At 34.7% G+C, this 18469-nt stretch overlaps 2 protein-coding genes across 5 annotated transcripts; one reads left to right on the forward strand and one right to left on the reverse strand.

Annotated features, from left to right (window-relative positions):
• The first annotated feature begins 290 nt into the window (after positions 1 to 290).
• Positions 291 to 11174, forward strand: LOC108996280 (phosphatidate cytidylyltransferase 1-like). Of its 2 annotated transcripts, none has more exons than XM_018972079.2 (12): positions 291 to 442; positions 3101 to 3238; positions 3446 to 3699; positions 3805 to 3956; positions 4240 to 4381; positions 5553 to 5709; positions 7888 to 7935; positions 8259 to 8345; positions 9303 to 9431; positions 9532 to 9588; positions 10684 to 10767; positions 10859 to 11174. In XM_018972079.2, the coding sequence occupies exons 2-12, from the start codon at positions 3170 to 3172 to the stop codon at positions 10940 to 10942; spliced, it is 1263 nt and encodes a 420-aa protein (XP_018827624.1). In that variant the 5' UTR covers positions 291 to 442; positions 3101 to 3169; the 3' UTR covers positions 10943 to 11174. The 2 variants fall into 2 exon arrangements, with proteins under 2 accessions (XP_018827624.1, XP_018827631.1); XM_018972086.2 differs by lacking the exon at positions 291 to 442 and adding an exon at positions 501 to 519 and having other exon boundaries at positions 10859 to 11152.
• A 2391-nt stretch (positions 11175 to 13565) lies between these two features.
• Positions 13566 to 16716, reverse strand: LOC108996298 (alkaline ceramidase-like). Of its 3 annotated transcripts, none has more exons than XM_018972118.2 (3): positions 16375 to 16716; positions 14970 to 15307; positions 13566 to 14411 (listed from the first exon to the last, which is right to left on the reverse strand). In XM_018972118.2, exons 2-3 carry the CDS (start codon positions 15221 to 15223, stop codon positions 13898 to 13900), a joined length of 768 nt encoding a protein of 255 aa, XP_018827663.1. In that variant the 5' UTR covers positions 15224 to 15307; positions 16375 to 16716; the 3' UTR covers positions 13566 to 13897. The 3 variants fall into 3 exon arrangements, with proteins under 3 accessions (XP_018827663.1, XP_018827679.1, XP_018827670.1); XM_018972134.2 differs by having other exon boundaries at positions 14970 to 15310; positions 16375 to 16529; XM_018972125.2 differs by lacking the exon at positions 16375 to 16716 and adding an exon at positions 16008 to 16258.
• Positions 16717 to 18469: the final 1753 nt, after the last annotated feature.

Genomic DNA, 18469 nt, shown 5'->3' on the forward strand with positions numbered 1-18469 from the left:
ATAAAATTGTAATGATAAAATAAGATGAGATGTGTTGAAAGTATTTCTAAAATATTTTAATTATAAAAGAATTACACAAAAATAAATTTACAAATTGATATGAATTTTTATACAAAAAAATTAAATTATAAAATTATTTTTATTATAAAATAGATCTAATAAATTATATTAAATTATATTAAATTATAAATTTATTTTTATCGTATCAATTCTCATATGAAGGGAAGATTATTAATAATGATTTTAAATATATATATATATATATTAAATATAGTATGGATCCATTGTTTAGGGAAACCCCATTGAACCAAAAACTGGTTTCCAATTCAGTTACTGCATTTTTACGCATTCCACAAGATAGTGATCGAGCCAAAGAGAACTTCCTTTGCCTCGCTTCCCCTACTATTCGTATTCGCTCCCTCTCATTTTTGCGACTCTCCAGGTTTCACTCTCTCTCTCTCTCTCTCTCTGGTATATAAATATGCACGTGCGTCTACGCTGGTTTCGTATCGATTTCAGGTTCAAATTTTCGCTTTAAACAAGGTCTTCTGTGGTTCCGTTCAGATTTGGCGTAGGGAGCCATTTTGATTTCCAGCATTTTGATTCCGCTGAAATGTTTCTTCCGTAATAATTCGGAGCTTTTTTCTTTTCAGATTTGTTTGGGGGGTTTTAGTCTTCGTGTGAGTATTTGTTTGATTTAAGTTTCTTTGGCTTTTTAATTTCTTAAATATATATATATATATATATATATTTTTATCGTGAAAGTGGGAATGGTTGCAGTTTGTGTCTGAAGCCAAACATGCGTGGTCTTGTGCCAGTGCTACTGTTCTAGTACCACACCGGATGTGTTGGACTAGGGATAATGTTTAATCCAACGTGATTTGATGAATTGGAGTTCATGTTTTAGTGACACGCTTACTCCCTACAAGTTCATGGCTCGTGTGACCGTGTCTCATCGGCGCGCTGGTCAAGGTCTTTGGGAATTTGTTTTTTGATAAGTAAGAGTAAAATTTTACTGATAAATAAAGGCATAGCTCAAGGGGAGTATAATTTTCTGCGTTCATTCGAGCTCAAAGCCTTTTTTTTTCCTTCTTAATTTTGTTATTATCCCCATGACTTCGATGGGTTTGAGGTCAGGTTACGTCTCGCCTACATAAGATAGTGCCTGCAGTCCGTGTGCATCTCGTGGAACCTCCTTTTGGGTGTCCAAATGTTGAGTACTGGTAATGCCTAGACAAGGAGTTCCCCTCTAACCTTTTTAGCTCAGGAAAAGCAAAACAAAATTTGAAAACAAAAATAAAAACAAAAACAATAAAGGAGTATATGCTAACATGTTTATCAATGTTCTAGTGAGAAATTAACTCTTCTATTCAGTATGGGATGTTTACATTCCCTCTTTTAAGAATGAGATGGTCCCTTTTGAAGAGACTATTGGAGAATGTCTATGAATATGGTTAGTTCATGGTCAATTGAGACCAATAACTTGGCTAGGATTTGGTTTTAAGGTTGTGGATGTGGGAAAGAGAAATTACAATGATGCGTGTTTAAGTAAATACAAAATTGTTGCTTAAGATAGACATATTATGGACCTTTATATGGTGGAATAGAAAAACATAATTTTCTTTTAGTTGTATTATTGTGCGTTGCTATTCTCATATTCTAATATTGTATGAGCAATGATCTGTTATTTGTATGCTACATGTCCTTTAGTGGCGGACGGACCTACATGTATCTCATGGCCCCCCCAAAATTTTTTGAAAATTCAAAATATACCCTAGTTTTTAATCATAATTTTTTTTTATAAGTAATAATATTATATATATATATATATATATATATATCAATAGGACTAACTAAGTACACTGGACGTGTACCAGAAAACACCTAGCCCATACAAGGGAGCCCTAAATGACCCAAAAATCCCATGAAACCTACCCAAAATACACCAAGCCCAAAATACAAAACATACCTCCCCAACCCTAGGCCTTGTTTCCATAAAACTAATCCTCTACCCGAACATCTCACTACGAGATCGTCTTCACAATGCCTTCCCTTTATTCTTTCCTCGACTTGTGCTACCTCCCTTAGTCTCGTAGTTGATTGCACATGAAAGACGCTTTAACTCCGTGCTTTTCCAAAAAGAAATTTATAATCTCATATGCTCTGCAAAATTTTATAAAATTCCAAACTTATTAATATGGATCTCAAAGTTTTTTGTTATACAATATTAGACTTCTTAATATGGAGTCCAAAGTAAAAATATAAGAAAAATCATTTAAGGTTGGTGATCTATATGGAAAATAGTTGAAGGTCTCTGTTATAGTATTATATGCTTAATGTGACATGAAAATATCTAGAGTTTACATGAAACTTAATAAATTAGCTTAGATACCAGAATGAAAGATGACATTCTAAAAGATTACTTGATAGTTTCTATGAAGCAAATAAATTCTAAATATTTCATTACAAAAATAATAATGGATGAATATTATTTCATGAAACATTATCATAAAAAATCTGAAACATATATTAAGACGTATTTTTAGAATTTTTTTTCTACGTGTATATTGCAAATTATCGAGATCTAATTTTATATATAGTTATGTTTTTATGATTTTTGAATTTCAATGTGTCACACTAGAAAATTTGGCCCTCCCTCAGAAAAATTGCCAGTTCCGCCACTAATGTTCTTGTTAGCTTTTCTTTGTTAGGCATTCTTGAGAATGCTGCAGTTATTCCTTCATATTGGTGTATTTGTGCAATTTTTAGGTGGTTATCCTGATTCCCTCATTCATTCAGACGTATCAATATTTTGTGTTTTTCCATGTGAAGTTTGATGTTTTTTGAGAGGCATAATTTTCATTGAAGCTGATGTGGTGTTTGCACTAAAAATTTGCTTTACGAACTGGTTCATAGAATAGTGATGGCCTCTGATCCTAAGTTGATAATTAATTCCTGTAGTTTGTTAAGTCCACTTTATCAGTTTCCTCCGTAATAATTTTGGATTTTATTTTTATTTTTTAATATTGCCCCCTTTCTCCTATGTGCTATTATTTGCTAATTGGTCTATAACTCTTGTCTTGTGCGTTTGATGTTTCAGGGGGCTATTTTCTGCATCATCCATATTTCTGTTATTTTTTCCTTCGAGTAAAGAATTGTTTGAAGAGCCATGCAAAAGGATAATAGTACCAGTACTCTGTCAACTCCTCGTAGTCGACATCGTAGACGCTCAAATGAGGTTTGCATATTGAATATGCAATTAACCTAAGATTTAATTTTCTGGTTTAATATCAATTTCATCCCTTTTGGCAACCATCTATTTGGAAACTGAATCTAAATAATTTTATATTGAAGTTAAAGAGTCTAGAGTTCAACATATATTGACTTTGTTAACGGTAAGGGGCTTAGTATATAATTTGATTAGTTTTTCTTCTTCGGCTGTCAGGTTATTCCAGAGGATAGCAAAGCAAATGGAGGCCATTTACTTGCTGATGATCGTAATAAATACAGGTCAATGTGGATCCGTGCATATTCATCTCTTTGGATGATTGGGGGCTTTGTATTTATTATCTACATGGGTCATCTTTATATTATGGCTATGGTGGTGGTTATCCAAATCTTTATGGCTAGAGAGCTGTTCAATCTACTCAGGAAAGCTCATGAAGATAAACATCTCCCAGGATTTAGGCTATTAAATTGGTAAGAATGGGATTTGATTGTCACAATGTCAACAGAAATTGTTCTTCCTAGATTTTATTTATTCCATCTTATATGTATTTATTCATTTCCAATTTTTGTGTTCAGGCACTTTTTCTTCACTGCAATGTTATTTGTATATGGTCGCCTTTTCAGTCAACGGCTGGTCAATACTATAACGGCAGACAGATTTTTTGATCGATTTGTGAACAGCCTTTTCAAGTATCACATGGCTATCTGTTATTTCTTGTACATTGCAGGTTGGTTATACACATTATTCTTGTTCTTTGGCATAATGGCCATGATATCAAAAGACCTCTTTTATACCTGTCTAATATTTTAAACGCAATTACTGTTTATATTCGTAAATTGTATTTCATATTATTGTTGTTATTGTTGTTGTTGTTGTTCTTATTATTATTTTTATTCTTAGTATTGTTGTTGTTATTATTATTATCATCTTCATCATCATTAATATTGTTGTTTTATGGCCACTATTAACAATATTTCTGATGACAACATTTTTTGTGTAATGGAGCTCAGGTTTTATGTGGTTCATTCTTACATTAAAGAAGAAGATGTACAAGTATCAGTTTGGCCAGTATGCATGGACGCACATGATTCTAATTGTCGTGTTTGCGCAGTCTTCCTTCACCGTTGCCAATATTTTTGAAGGAATTTTCTGGTAACTCAACTTTCATAAGAAAAACATATAGCTGATTTTGGATCTTGTCGACAAACTCAAAATTCTAACTCACAGACCATTTGTACCGTTGCTTTACTTTCATTAACTTCCTTTAGTAGACTCCTTTTGGACCTTTTTTCCACCTCTTTTCTGATACTTGCCTATTAGAATTTACTATCTACATAGTAACTTATCAAAAAAAAAAAAAAAAAAATTTACTATCTACATAGTTGGCACCCAGTACACTTAAAAAAAAAGAGTTGGCACCCGGTTCTATGAAGTTTGATATGTGATATTAGTTAGTTTATTTATTTAATTTTTTTTTTAATCTTAATGATAAAATCATTTAGAAGTTGTACATTAGGACTAATGGGTCCTTGCTCTGCTTCTTAGATCTCTTGAGATTCCTAACTGCTTGTTGCGTTATAGGTGCTTGTCTAAATTGGCTTACCCTCCAGCAAGTGGATACTAACAGGCCAATTGGGAAGCCTATTAAGCCACTGAAAGGTGGTATGAAATTGTAAGATAACTAATAAAAAGGTAAAAGTATATAATATTTTTAAAAAGTCTTTCATCTTTTATTAGAGGTGGCACAACTTTTGATAAGAATCTTGTCGAACTTCTGAAAATGGTAAGGATAATATAGCAAATTGAAGAAGCATGAACTTTCTCTAAGTTTCAAATGTCTAGTGACAATTCAAAAGGAAAGGTTTTTGTCTTTTTTGAGACAGAAGGAATAGTTAAAAAGGTTCTCAGTTTCAATTCTATCAGTTGATATGAGATTGAACCAGAGGGAAGCCTGTACTTTGAAGCCTTTTCTAGATATATTGTTGTCCTTGACAGTGTGCGTAGAGATTCTCAATTCTTTACTTGCTCTTTGGAAATTTGGGCGTGATGTTTTTATTTGTTTTATTTATTTATTTGCTTCCTTGGAAGTAATGTATGTTTCCCTTATTAGTTCACTTCCTATAAAGCTTCTTGTTTTTCTGAGGTTGGGTTGATGAGATGCATTCAAGGAGTATCAGTTACATTCTTTAGTTTGTGCACCCTACAACTAACTGCATTAAGATTATGTTTAGACTTCTATGCTTTTTATCTTGGTTCACGTGGCTGATAATCTAGTTTTTAAATTCTGATGTTTTATATTTGGACACGTGGGCTATTTATGCAGGTTTCTTCTTCCAGCAACTCTTATAGCCATCAATGACATTGCTGCTTATGTCTTCGGCTTCTTTTTTGGAAGAACCCCTTTAATCAAGTTATCTCCAAAGAAAACTTGGGAGGGATTCATCGGAGCATCTGTTACAACTATCATCTCTGCATTTGTGGTAAGCACAGGTTCTTTTCCTCGTTCATGGTAAATGCATTTATGTTTTATTATGTTTATTGCTTGCTGAGTAACTTTGAGGAAGCATTGTCCTAGCAACTATGGGGAAACATTTTCCTCACAAGCCTAATTTTCCAGTGGCATGTCGCCTTTTATGTTTACATCTCCATTACCCACCATTTGAGTAAGTATGGTGCCATGCCTCAGTCCTTGTGATATGGATTGCATTGATCTTGTCCTTTAATTAATCATAATACTGGGCACTGAGTGCAACTTAATGGCCATACAGCATTCGAAAATTCCCATATTTATGTTTCCAATATTGTATAAATAGACAGTATATTCATTGAATTTGATCCGATTAGTGTTGAGTCGAATGATATCATGCGTTACTACAACTATGTAAGTTATCAAGTTGATGGCTAGCATTTTGTGCAATAGTATTACTTATCACTAATAATGTTTTGGAAATGGTTTGACATTGTTTATTAGTTTGATTACATCTTGACTAACTGAGATTGTTCAATTGTTGCCTCACTCCACCCTATTCGTCTCGCCGTCCCAGTCCAGTCACCACTTTTGCTAGTAGCTACATGCCATGAATGTGATCTCCTATTACACTGGTATTCTGCTCTTTTTCAACTCTCCAACGTAGACTTGACCCTCTCCATCTCCTGTGACTCCACCATCTCAGGTTTTTCCCTTCGTCAGGTTGCTCGCCACATCATACAAAACTCTGATGACATTCCCAAGTTCCCTATTTTTCTGCCGAGAAACCCAAGAAAAGCAAAGAAAATGTATGACCTAATGGTAGAGTTCTAGGTAATAAATTAATAGACATTTTAAGAAAAATTACATGAATCTATGCGGTGTCAGGTAATAGAAAGGTGTAGATTGCTTTTTGACCAGAAACCTGTGAAAAAGGTAAGAAAATCATCATTTTTTTCAATGTTTATGAAACTTACCTCAGTTTACCAAGTCGGGAATGGTGTGGTTTATATTTTTCCAGAGCATTCCAGATGTTACAGAGTCAAACTTTCTCACACTCTCTTCATTAACAAAGCAAACAACCAGATGACGAAGAGTTTCTGTTTGCTCAAAAAAATCCATAAATAAAATATTATTTGTTGCTTATTATTTTCTCAGGAACCAAGCGAAGAAAAAAAAGTTGAAAAGAGTGTTGGGAGAACCAGTAAAGGGATTGAGACCTGTAAAAGAGAAGATAAATACTAGAGATGAGGAAAGATCTATAACTAGTGAAATTTAGAAGTCTCAAAGTGCACTTGTGAATTTTGATGGGTTTGGGGAGAGAGACCGGCGGAAGCAAGAAACATGTTAAATTAATAATTAATAAAATTAATAACTAGAAAATCAAATAATCTTTTTTAGAAACCCAAGAGATGCCGACGTGTCGACTTCTTATTGGAGGGTATAAAACCCATAAGCAAAGTAAAATTCATAAGCAAAACTTCTGAGGATTAATCTCAGTTGCATGTCAACCCATATTCCGATGTAAGACTAAAGTTTTGATTCAGTTCCAAGACATGACTTCTTGGCTTTTTCTAGCCATGAGTCCGCACTAGTTCTTTGAGCATAATGCAATCCCCTTTATGGTTCTTATAAGCTTCCTCATAGCTTTTCATCTATTCAATACTGAACCTCCACTTTCGGCGAACCTACATTTATCAAAGTATGGCCTGAATTCTTAACAGTGGCAATTACAAATATCATCTTCTTATTTTGTAATTTCATACTATACCTTGGAGTTCAATGTTCCTGACTTCGAAGATTTTGATCCAGCACTCTGTGGTGGTGGTTATGATCTTTGGTCAAACCTATGGCGAGCCTCTACCACCTTCCAATAAGATCTGATATCCTCAATTGCTCAATGACAGATTCAAATTTATGGCGAGCCTCTCCTTGAAATATGCATCTGAAAGCTTTTCATTCTCCTACCAAGGCTAAAATGTGTTTTCAGTGCTTCACATGGAGTTCCACCGCATCCACTTTATAGAGCATTTTACCATCAAATTTGTCCTTTTACATGCTTAAGTCTATCTGACCATGTTTGTAGAATTCATTTTCATTTACCATGAAAGTAATTGCGGGCTGATTTCTGGTAGTAATGTTAATTTCTATGAATCCCTGTAAACATGGATATGTTCACTTGCTCATGCAGCTTGCAAAGGTCATGGGTCGTTTTCCGTGGCTAACATGTCCGAGGAAGGTAATTCTTTTTATGGAACGTAAGTCGTTAGAAAAATTCTATTCCTAAGCCTCATACACCACACACCATCCTTTTTATGATTTCTTTAATTTTATTCTCTTACCAAATATGTGGTATATGTATTATGAGTAGAATAATTCAATTATTTTAAGAATAATAAAACCAAAAAAAACTTTAAAAAATTTTTAAAAAAATAAAAAAATTTTGGTGTGTGGTGTATAGGCTTATGAATAGCAATGCTCAAGTCGTTAATGTTTGAAGAAACACAATAGATTGGTTCTGAAAAAACTTTATCCTTATTCTCTTGAGTTGATGACATGCAGGATTTATCAACTGGTTGGCTTTACTGTGATCCTGGTCCTTTGTTTAAGCCTGAGCATTTCTCTTTACTTGGATGGGTTCCTCAATCGGTGAGTAAAGTGGCACTCAATTGAAGATGCTTTTATATAAACAAGTAGCATGTATCTTACTTGCCCAGTAAGTAAACCATATATTGGTCTAAATCTTCTTGTAGTATCCCCTGTCATCCTACATGTAGTATGTATAACGTGTGTGCTTTCACATCCAAAATGTAGGGGAATAAGAAAACATCTAGTTGATTTCACAAAGTAACCATTCCAGAATTCAATATAGATAGTTACGCTGTTCAGAATATTTGACTTTGACAAGCCATTCTGCATGTAGATACTTGTTAAATTTGGTTTTGCTATCATAGGACTCAACCACTGCTAGCTGTTCATCTACTCAAGGTTGTTCCCCTGCATATTTTTCTGCAATTTCGTCTCAGAATTTCCCTCCTGGATATTCTTTTGAAATGCTTTTACTCCATTAATGCCCCCTTGGAGTTTCCACAAGAATCAACATCCTTTGTTCATCTGAAGAACGTTTCCATGAACAAACACTTTTTACTGTCAACCTGGATATCGTAATGCATACCTGACCTATACATTCTTCCCATGCCCAGTGTGGATGTGTTGGACTTGGTTTTTAATTAGGGCTAAAAATATCAATTATGCCTCGTAGGAGTATAAATATGTGCTTTCACATATAAACATGTAAGTTCCTAAGTTAATACTCGCCTTTCTTCTGCTTTTAGTTTGTTTGTGCTGAAGTTTCTAATAATATTTGCTGTTACATGTATTATAATTCCAACTCTCACATGATGAATCAGCTATCTTTGTCCAACTATTAACTGTTGAAAACGTGGCTCTTGTCCACCTTTTGAGCTATTTGCAACTATGGTAACTTAAGTTGTAAAAAGCTGCTAATTATTGAACTCCTATTGTAGGAAGTGAAATATAGATCTTGAGTAAAAAATTATGTAACTCAGATTCACATGCATCATGAGTTGTTTTTCTCTTATACAGTTTCCTTGGAAAGAGGTCTCAATTTTGCCAGTTCAATGGCATGCTCTATGTCTTGGCTTGTTTGCATCTATAATAGCACCTTTTGGAGGCTTCTTCGCTAGTGGTTTCAAAAGAGCTTTCAAAATCAAGGTTGATCTTAATGTTTTCTAAATTAAAGTGATTCAATCAATAGATGATAAGCTTCCAAGATTTTTCACACAGGATGCTATATTTTCCTTTTTGGCCACAGGATTTTGGTGATAGTATTCCTGGACATGGTGGAATTACAGATAGAATGGACTGCCAGGTAAAAGCTTTGATGAAGTTTGAATCTAGCAGATTCCTATGAATCTCTCTCTCTCTCTCTCTCTCTCTGTGATTTCATGGTTTATATAACTTTACTCCTTTTTTATCAGTTATATATAACTTTACTCTTCAGATAAGCTTCCATGCCTAATCCATGTGTGATTAGCTGTATAGTCATTTTTGGCAGAAAATTATGGCATCTTGATTGTTTTGTTGACGTTTGTAGATATATATTATGTTTTACGCTTGGAAACTTTTATCGAAGACTGAGAGAAGTAGATGACTTTACGAAAGTGAACATAAAACTCCATAAAAAAGGAAGGCTCCTTCATACTCATTTTGGAGAAGAGGCGTTGGGGGGGGGTTCGGTCTAGTGGATGCCCCTCTCTGTATCCCATAATTTCTTCGACCCTTTCACCATCTACTTCCCAGGAAAAAGAAAAAAAAAAAAAAGAACATAAAACTATAAATAAAAATGCTGTAAGACTAAATGGAAAGGCTAGATACCCACGATACTTCTGAAGCCAGGAATAGAGCATATTGATAACCTAGTGCTGACACTGGTGACAAACATACTGAGGCGCTATTGCTTAAGATTCATCTTCATGCCTTTAATGGATTTGAAATTGGATTTTTAAGTCAGTGCATTTCAACCGTAAGACTTGGAAAATCAGGAGACATCGATCTTTAAGAAACAGAGATAAATGGCCAAGATTTAGAAGTTTAACCATGACTACTATAAAAGTTATGTGAGCCTGCCTCGTGCTGGAAGTTCAGCTTTATTACTAATCTGTGTACTTGGTGTGAAAAGTCGTGGATTCCCAACTAGGTGCATTCTGTCTCTTTCATTTCTAAGATCTCTATTGTTGCTTCAAATTCACTTCATTGATTCTACTTAAAGCTGGCGATTACAAAGCCATTCCTTATCTTTTCAGTCTCTGTTTTTCATTGGCTTTTTTCCTTTGTTTTTCTCGTGTTAGAAAAGAATTCGCCATGCCGTGTATACTTTGAAGCGTAATTATTTGTTGATTGATCAGTTGAATAAAATATGGCCATAATGCATTTTTCCATGACCAAAATTTGTCTTCAAATGTAGATGGTGATTGCTGTATTTGCTTACATCTACCATCAGTCATTTGTCGTGCAACAAGGCTTATCGGTTGAGACGGTCTTGAACCAGGTAATGTGTTCAACTGCTTGAATATAAAAATGTGCGTATCCATTTATGTAGAGTATGAATGCATTAGCTGATGGCGTGACTACTTTTTTAGATATTGACGAACCTTACTTTCGAGGAGCAGCAAGCTCTGTACATAAAGTTTGGGGAGATCTTGCAGGAGAGGCTGGCGGGATAGACTTAGACATGTAGAAACCCTGTATCGTTTGATAAATCTTATTTCTCGCCCAGCATGGTTTATGCATGGCGGCCCACGACGAAAAGATAAACAAGATAATGTTTGTATATGGTGTGGGTGTTCTAACCCTCAAACCCCCATTTACTAACCCTCTTGAGTAATTCTTCAGTTAGCACGCTTTGTATAGTATATTTAGCTATTTAATATCAATGAACTCTCTCTCTCTCTCTCTCTCTCTCTCCTCTAGGCTCTAATTATTGGACACTCTAATCTGTTCCTAAATATCCTCCCATCGGGGAAAAGGGAACTTGAGTCAGCTCTATACGAGAACTAGTCCTTCAAGGTCATATTTACAAAACTTTCACATCTCCAACATGACAAAATTTAATTTGAAAAAAAAATTAATTTTAAATTACTTGTTTTTTCCCTTCTCCAATTTCTTTCCAATTTTCGCAAGTTAGTTTTTTTATGTCAAGAATCTAGCTTAGTTTTTGTTATAACTCATGATATATAGTCATTTTTGCATATCGCTTGTACATTATTGACGTGGCAAAACTGTATTTAATTTATATTAAAAAAATTAATACAATCAATTACATTTACGGAATGTATAAAAAATAGTAAAAGTTATATTGAAACTTGTATCAAAGATTCTCTCCAATGGTAAATAGGCTCGTTCAATGAGTCTTATAATATTTAATTTAAGGTGGCTTAATGTGCCTCTAGATCCTCAAAGTCCAACATCCACTTGAAGGAATCTTTTTTGAAAACTTATATAAAATATTAGTTGTCTTGCGTACTTTTCAAGAAAAAGTATAAAGAAAGCAGGCATCAATAAATTGAATTGTACACCAGCTTGATCACCAAGGTTAAAATGATGCACAAACACTTGTTAATGAACGAAATAAAATTAAAGTTCATCACATGATTTGTATTGGGATTTGAGTGGTACGTGGAATCACCCATTGTTTGAGGAAGAAATTTTTTCTCTTTATAATAATCCCAATAATCTCCAATTGTATCATTAGAATATTAAAAAATACTAGTTTGTCTCTTGCTCATGTATTTTTTTTTAAATGTTTAAAAAAATTATTACTAGTGCATTTATGTATTCATTGTTTAAAGATGTTCAAAAAATATTTGAAAGAAAAAGAAAAGAATAAAAAAAAAATGCAATTACACTGGGGGTATACTCAAGAATAAGAGTTGGGCAGGATAGTAAGACCCTTAGAATATATGCCAGCTGTGGATTAGGCCTCTTTTGGGAGATTTATAAATGATATCAAAATCTATTTCAATAAGAAATATGGGACTTGAATTATGCATCATTCAATAGATGAGCCTAACAAAAAGGTCAAGAATTTAAGAGAGACGATTGTGATAGCCCACACTGATTGACCAATGTAGTTAGTGCATTGGATTTCTATGACTTGGAAAAGAAATGCTTCTGGCTGGAGACACCTATAATATGGTCTTATCAGAGACCAATAGAGAGGTGACACGTAAGCCTTCCTTAATTGTGATAGTGGGGACGCATACAAGGGATCTATGAGTTTCTCCTTCCTGGTCGAGTCTCTCTCTCTCTCTCTCCTAATAACTCACGAAAATCAAACTCCCGAACGAATCGGTCGACTTCTCCCTCTCTCTACTTCGATTGCTTGACTCTCTCTCGACTCTGACTCCCTTTCCAAATCTATCCAACTCAGATTTCACTACGTACCTTTATACTTCGGTGGAGTCGAGGCAGGGTTAAGGTTTTGAAGTTTTTTCGAGCAAGTAATAAAAAAACCCTACAAAATTAAACTTCTGAAAATTAGGAATTTCTAAAAATAAAATCATGTATTTTTAAAAAATACGCTCCTAATCTACTGTCAGGAGAAGAAAACATGAACAATGAAATCCAAAATATAATTACCTCGACGTCTTCTTTGCAGGTCTCGATGTTACGTTAGGGTTCGGTCACGAGAGAGGAGAAAGACGGAGATGGAGTTTTTGAATCAAGAGAGGCAACGTGACCCAAAGTTTGGGTTTCAATTTCACTTTCAAATCGAGAGAGTGAGAGTAGAGAGAATCTGGATGGCTTCGATGAGAGGAAGCGAGGGCTTGGTTTTGTCTTTAGAGAGGGAGCAGAGGTTTCGATGATCATCTAGGTGGCTTCGATGAGAGCAAAGAGAGTGAGAGAGTAGAGAGAGGGGGAGCGGGAGGGGAGGCTCGAGAGGCAGAGAGAGTGAGGGACGAAGCAGATCCCCTCTTACACGGAGTGTAAGTTGGATAATGTGTTGCTTACGTTTCACCTCTCTATTGGTCTCCGATAAAACCACATTATAGGTGTCTCCTGCCAGAAGTTATTCTCAACTTGGAATGAAGAAGTTTTTGCTCTTTATATACATTTCAATGGGGTTCCAATTGTACCATTGTGTTTTTAAAATATAAGTACAGGTGTAGCTTAGGCCTACTTTGTGGTGTTGCATGGTCAAGCTTTGTAAATATTGTCCATTGACAATAGAAGTCTGCGTGTAAATACACTGGGGCTCCTTCATCAAGGACAAAATATAACCAGCTTATTTTATGAACCAAAACTCAACAATAAATATCTCTAGATGTCCATGACAAGAGGAGAAAAAAAAAAAAACTGGCTTGAAAAGGCACTATATATACATCAAAAGAACGGTTAGTCGTCTGATCGAAAGACAAGACTACAAAATTCAAGATTCATGATCCACTCAAAGAGTTAAATAACAAATCCCACAGACCGTTTCTAAATCGAAAAAACAAATCCAAGCACCAGAAACAAGCCATCCCGATATCATACTTGGCAACAGAAGGCATATAAATATGGCAAATGTTCTGCCACCTAACAGTGTGATAAACAAAACTAGTTGTGTTTAGTGCTTACCTCTGTCAACTGCCAAAACGTCTCAACAGTGCCTATACTTCGGTACCTTTGTATTTCATTCACTGGGTTTTTGATTTTTCGATCTTGACATAGGGTAGAAAACCCATAAAATAGACAACTTTTGGGGCCCATTCCCTTTGCTGAGCACGGCAAAACATTAAGAACGTATTTGCCGAGTAGGAACTAAAACCCATGAAGATATGCCACACGGCATGACCTTGTGGATTGACAGGCCAACTAGATATCTCCTTGCAGAATGCACGATCGCAGAGCCAACACAAGCTAGCTAGAAGAAGGGTGGCCACATATAATCTTGCAAGCCGCTTAGCAGAAGCATCTTGTGTGTGAATGTAATACTTGTACATTCGGGGAATGCACAGAAGGCACAATATTACATAATGCACCTTGAAGCCAATGCCAAGACGGACTACTGCATGAACAACAGCAAAAGAAGCACCATAAAGAAAGAGGAACGTCGGCATCGTGCTACGGTAGTGCCAATCTGGAGAGTAGAGGATGTACATATAAAGTAGTATCTCCCACACCATAGGAGTTTCATCGCTCTGCTGCTGCCTGGAAATGTTCAGCAAACCTTCGAGTGTAAATGTCCACAGCAAATAATCATATCCAAAAAAAAATTCTAATAGTTTATGTTATCCTGACAGACTGCATAAGGGAAGAGAAGACTTTTTTTTTTTGATAATTAAGGGAAGAGAAGACTTCCAGGTCTAAAGTGAATGTGCAAGTGTCCCAAGTGTGCATGTGCAAAATCAGTTTTCTTAAACACGGGCCCATTAATTTCTAAGTTAGTTCCTGCATATACTGCTCTTGAGCATGTTACTGACACATGAGAGAGAACAAGCTTTTCACCCAATCCCAAAAAAAAATCGCATCAAGCTAACCTACCAAGTCAAGCCCTAATCCCAACTCCATTAGGAAGACGGCATGACTTTTTGCTCATTGTGACTAAGAAGAGAATAAGGCTTCAATTTCTGTATCGGATTCAGAATACAAGAAAGAAGCTTTTATAAACCTATCTCAATTACACTAGGACAAGACCTCAACACTGTTAGAGTTAACCAACCACACAGACATTAAGCTTCGGTGATCAATGAGAATAGAATTACTTACCCACGTTGCAAAGTGGCATGGTATAACATGTTTCCAATGGCAAGTATAATATTAGATATGTGAAGAACAGTAAATCTCTTCTCAAATCGCTGTCTTAAGGCATTGATAAGACCGAAGAGGGCCAAAAGAATGGTTGGGATATTGGATATGGTGTTGTAAAATTCAGCAATATAAGAAGAGTAGGCATAATTCTTCTCACAACCCTCAATAGTGGATGTGACAGGACCCCAAAAACTTGATATCCCCTCAGCCATTATCCCTATATTCTATTCAATATATTCAGGAAAATCCTTTGTGCCGCAGAATAGCAGAGATCACAAAAGTCGCAAACCACGTGCCTGCTGAAAAGAAGCTGATCAGCAATCCAACAATTTATTCATAGAAGACAAGTTGCAGACAATGGAAACAAATTGAACAAATCACATTTATCTAGTCTCTTACACACACGACAATGCAGGGTGAGTATATAATTATAGAGAAGTTAAAAGACACACATCACGTACATGACAAAGATAAATAGATCAAAGACGATGCAAACTGCCCAGTGCATTATTCGTGATATAGATAAGCTGAACAAACACAACGAGTTTCACACCACCACGACACAAACCAAAACCAAATCAGACATGCCCTTAAACAATACCACGTTAAAGACAAAGAATTTATTGTGATATCCCATGGGATGACATAGAAATCAATCTTGAATAATAGAAATGGGAAAGCCAGACAAGAAACTTAAACTCGAAACCACACAGATGTGAATAGAGGAATCGCCAAGGACAAAAAAGAAAAAAACTAGTTCAGAATGCAAACCTCTGCCATTCATACGATCTACCAGAGAAACATAACTAAATGAATAAAAACAAGGCTCAAAATGGTGTACGCATGAAAACTAAAAATAAACCAGAAAACATTATGATATATTAAGCGTTATACTAAAATTCTATACAATAATCAGCCCCAAGTATTAGACAAAGCATTAGCATATTGCTTGCTCAAACAAATAAATTAAAAAAAAAAATCCAAATTGAGACCCACTCATGATTCATCAACCAAGCAGTTAACATCGCATGGGTTTGCTTGGCGACAAATCGACGGCTCGTCCGAGTTCAACAAAGAAAGAATCAGCCCTCACATGAGTATATCCTTGACCCAGATTAACTAATCACACCCATTACAACCAAAGTGCAGAAAAATCCAATCACAATATCAAAACTTCTCGCGCCACAAAAAAGAAGTCGAAGAAGAAGCGACAAAACTAAAATATATGGGGGAAAAAACACAAAAAATAAAACATAAAACATAAACGCGCTCTAGAAAATGAAATCCATCCATCCATCCATCCATCCATCCATCCGAACAATATCTACATTTAAATACTTGCATAAGATTACACAAAACGAACCGTTTTTGCCGAATCGGATCTCATATTGCTTGTCTACTAAGCTTGAACCAAACGGGAATTACTGGGGGCGCAAGAGGCAGAGACAGATGATCTTTTCGGCTTCCGAGGCAGAGAAGGGACGGTGACCAGTTATTCCCCCCGCTTCCTTTTTCCTTATTTTATCTTTTTATCTTTTATCTTTTACTAAATAATAAAAAAATAAAATATTATAATCTACATCACTCTAAAATAATGTTCTGACCTATTATTTATTTATTAAAAAATTCTTTTTATTAATCACTATTTATTATTCCATGCTCTAAAGCATTCGACTGATTCTCTGAAGCAACTTTGTGGGAAAATGTTAGCTTATTTTTTGGATTTGCCTCTTAATTTGATTGTTGTTCTATTTTATTTTATTTTTTATTTTTAAATAGTAAAAAATGTTATAATTAGTAAATTTATGTATTTTTTGAATATTAAAAAAAAAATCAGAATGAAGTAGTTGTATAATCCAACGGTCACCCACAAGCAATACAATAGCACGGTCCATTCTTTAAGATGTGGCCCAAATAAAAGGAAAGGAGCCGTGCTATAGCACGAGACGGCTCCCGACAAAGCAAAAAGGTTTTTTTATTTTTCTTCATTCATTTTATTTTTATATTTTTAAACATTTTTTTTTAAATTCACTACATCACTAAAAAAAATTACTTCTTTAATTATTAAATTAAAAAAAAAAGGGAAAATTCTTTTGTCGGGAGCCAATCGGGACCCAACTCTTGGTGTTTCTGAAAAGGAAAGATTATTGTTTTGGGCTTGGATTATGGGCTTTTACCCATCGAGATTTTGGGGTCAAGGTATGACTCAAAACTCTCTCTAGAACTATTTGGGCTTAGTTTATTTTAATATAAAAATATGGAAAAATGGTACAAAAAATGTGGATCGAGAAGTTGTATATACATCAAATGAAAACCAACGGCATCATCGTGGACTTCCTAAGTTAAAAAATTAAAATTTTTATTACGAATGTTAATTTTATTAAAAGGAATGTGCGGAATTTATATATTTTATAACTGTATAAATATTTTTTATAAAAGAAAATCCAAATAAGAAGTATAAAAATTTAGAGGGTCTCACTACAGCCATTGAGGATACTCCCTATAAGTGTATTCTCTTTCTTTTTTCATATTTTTTTTAATCTTCTTAAACTTTTTTTTAAAATTAACAATATTATTAAAAAATATTTTTTTAATTATTAAATAAAAATAATCAAATCATAATAAAAAACTGTCCGAACCCATTATCCGGATCCTAGCATTTTCCAAATGAGCAATGTTATATCCACCGAGAATGTAGCACGAGACCCGTCCCGATAAGAACAAAATATTTTTTATTTTTATTTTATTTTCATTCTTTTTTTTTTATTCCTAAATATTTTTAAAAAATCATAACATTACTAAAAAAAATATTTCATTAATTACTAAGTAAAATAATAAAAATAATAATAATAAAAATAATTATCGGACCCAACGTTTGGTGACTCATTTTTGTTTCCGAATTTATGGCCTGTGCGTGTGTCAAACAGCGCCAAGCCTTTTGTATCAAAATTGGTTTGGTCACACGCCCTTTCGCAATTGGAGTTGTTGAACAAATTGGTGACTACTCGAGTCTCGGATAAGGATCTTTGACTTTCAATGAGCATATTCCACTGAGTGTGTGTATATATATGTCTGCGTATCAAACAGCTCCAAGCCTCCATATCCCCCATCTTATGTTTAGGAAATATTCCTAAATCCCCCAATTCTATTGTAATTAATAGAATTGCGATGGAATTAAATCCACTTGCACTATATCTTACTTGGAGATAAAATTTTCACATTAAAGTTTTAATAATCAATAAGATCTTACTTAAAGATATTCTTATTTTAGCTTACACTTTCTTTATATTTAAAGCCATGATATATTATGAGAACTATTCTTCTAGTCGATCGGCTGTTTATCTCTACATAATAATCCTCCAATGACTGAGTGCCACGTAGGCATCTTACTAATTGCTACCATGTGCCCCCATTGCAAGAGATCACACACGGTGACCAGCCTTCTTCCCCTCTCTATC

Source organism: Juglans regia, chromosome 4 (genome assembly GCF_001411555.2).
Source record: "Juglans regia cultivar Chandler chromosome 4, Walnut 2.0, whole genome shotgun sequence".
NCBI classification, from domain to species: domain Eukaryota; kingdom Viridiplantae; phylum Streptophyta; class Magnoliopsida; order Fagales; family Juglandaceae; genus Juglans; species Juglans regia.